This window comes from Pundamilia nyererei, unplaced genomic scaffold (assembly GCF_000239375.1).
Source record: "Pundamilia nyererei isolate P.nyererei 1_Seehausen unplaced genomic scaffold, PunNye1.0 scaffold00884, whole genome shotgun sequence".
Taxonomy (NCBI): domain Eukaryota; kingdom Metazoa; phylum Chordata; class Actinopteri; order Cichliformes; family Cichlidae; genus Pundamilia; species Pundamilia nyererei.
In genome coordinates, this window is record NW_005188285.1 from 1 (window position 1) to 1,229 (window position 1,229).

General features: G+C 34.7%; 1 protein-coding gene across 1 annotated transcript in view; it reads right to left on the reverse strand.

Annotated features, from left to right (window-relative positions):
- Positions 1-609: 609 nt before the first annotated feature.
- The window catches only part of LOC102202866 (mucin-2-like), a 2,239-nt gene continuing 1,619 nt past the window's right edge, over positions 610-1,229 (reverse strand). The window contains exon 2 of the mRNA XM_013908039.1: positions 610-1,136. Coding sequence (XP_013763493.1) covers positions 883-1,136 — 254 coding nt within the window. The 3' untranslated portion in view covers positions 610-882. The remainder of the gene's footprint in view (positions 1,137-1,229) is intronic.

Genomic DNA, 1,229 nt, shown 5'->3' on the forward strand with positions numbered 1-1,229 from the left:
TGACCTTAGAACTGAAGAAGCTTCTCGGATGAGAGGTGAAACGTCTTCAAGCAACTTAAAGAAGTCCAGACGCTTTTCTTTGCAAGCTCCTTTGACTACAATGACCTGGATGACTGAGAACCTTCACAGACGTTTCCTAATCTGCTGCATAATTATTCACAAGAAATCCAACAACAATTGAACACATCCCTTATGACTGGGCTTCCTTTTTTTTGGCTTTCATCCTTCTGGTCGAAAGTGAGTTTCCTTTACATATACCCTTGAAGTAATATCTACTAATGAACTAATGCAGCAATGATATATAAGCATATATGAATTCACTCCCACTGGTTTCTGTGACGCTTTCAGAACTGATTAGAGATGTGTTTACATTACTTCCCAATTCTATTTTTTTCCCCCCTAGAGACAATTGTTTATTCTCATGTTTAAGTTTTCCTTAGATTTGAAGGTTACAATTTTCATGGTTTTCATGGTATCTCATGTACACCTTTTGTGTGTATGAGTTTCTGGGTTAAATAAATGTTAAGTAATATTAAAACCGTTTATTGGCAGACACTTGTGCATTTTCTTTTAGAAGTAAAAAAAAAAATACAAACGGGTGCAAATCAAGGCTAAATATGCAAAAAAGAAAAATATGTATTTTAGCAATATAGCAAAAAGTTACAAGCCACAATTTCTCTGAATATCATTTTATTGGATTTTTGAAGATGACAATGAAATGAAAGTAAATGAATATAAAAATAATAATTATGTTCAATTATTTTAAAGGCTAATGTTTATTGGCCTTTGATTCTGTTGTATATTTCTTTCATATTAATTGATTTAAAAAGATTAATTGTAATAGTTTTTTGATTTCAGTTTAATAAACATTCCAGCAAAAAGTTAGCTGCTATTCTGATACTGGTAAAACATTTGGTAATAGGCAAGGATATTCTGGTAATGGTCAATAAACTGTGTAAGAGAGCGACATGGGCTTGAGGAATTTGAAAAAGAAAACAAAGAATTTGGTTGGGGGTTTGAGGTTGGAGATGGAACTGAAAGAGAATCCAAACTCCAAATGAGGATGGAAGCTGAAGTGGTGTTCAAGTTAGAAACACTTGTTGTTGGATGAGAAGCATTTATAGCTTGAAAATTAGCCTCTGAGGTAGAGCCAGTGTTGGGAGGTGTGGTGCTGGAAGGGCCAGAGGTGGTAGAGCATTTTTTGCTGGGAGCCTCTGAGGTAGTGCCAG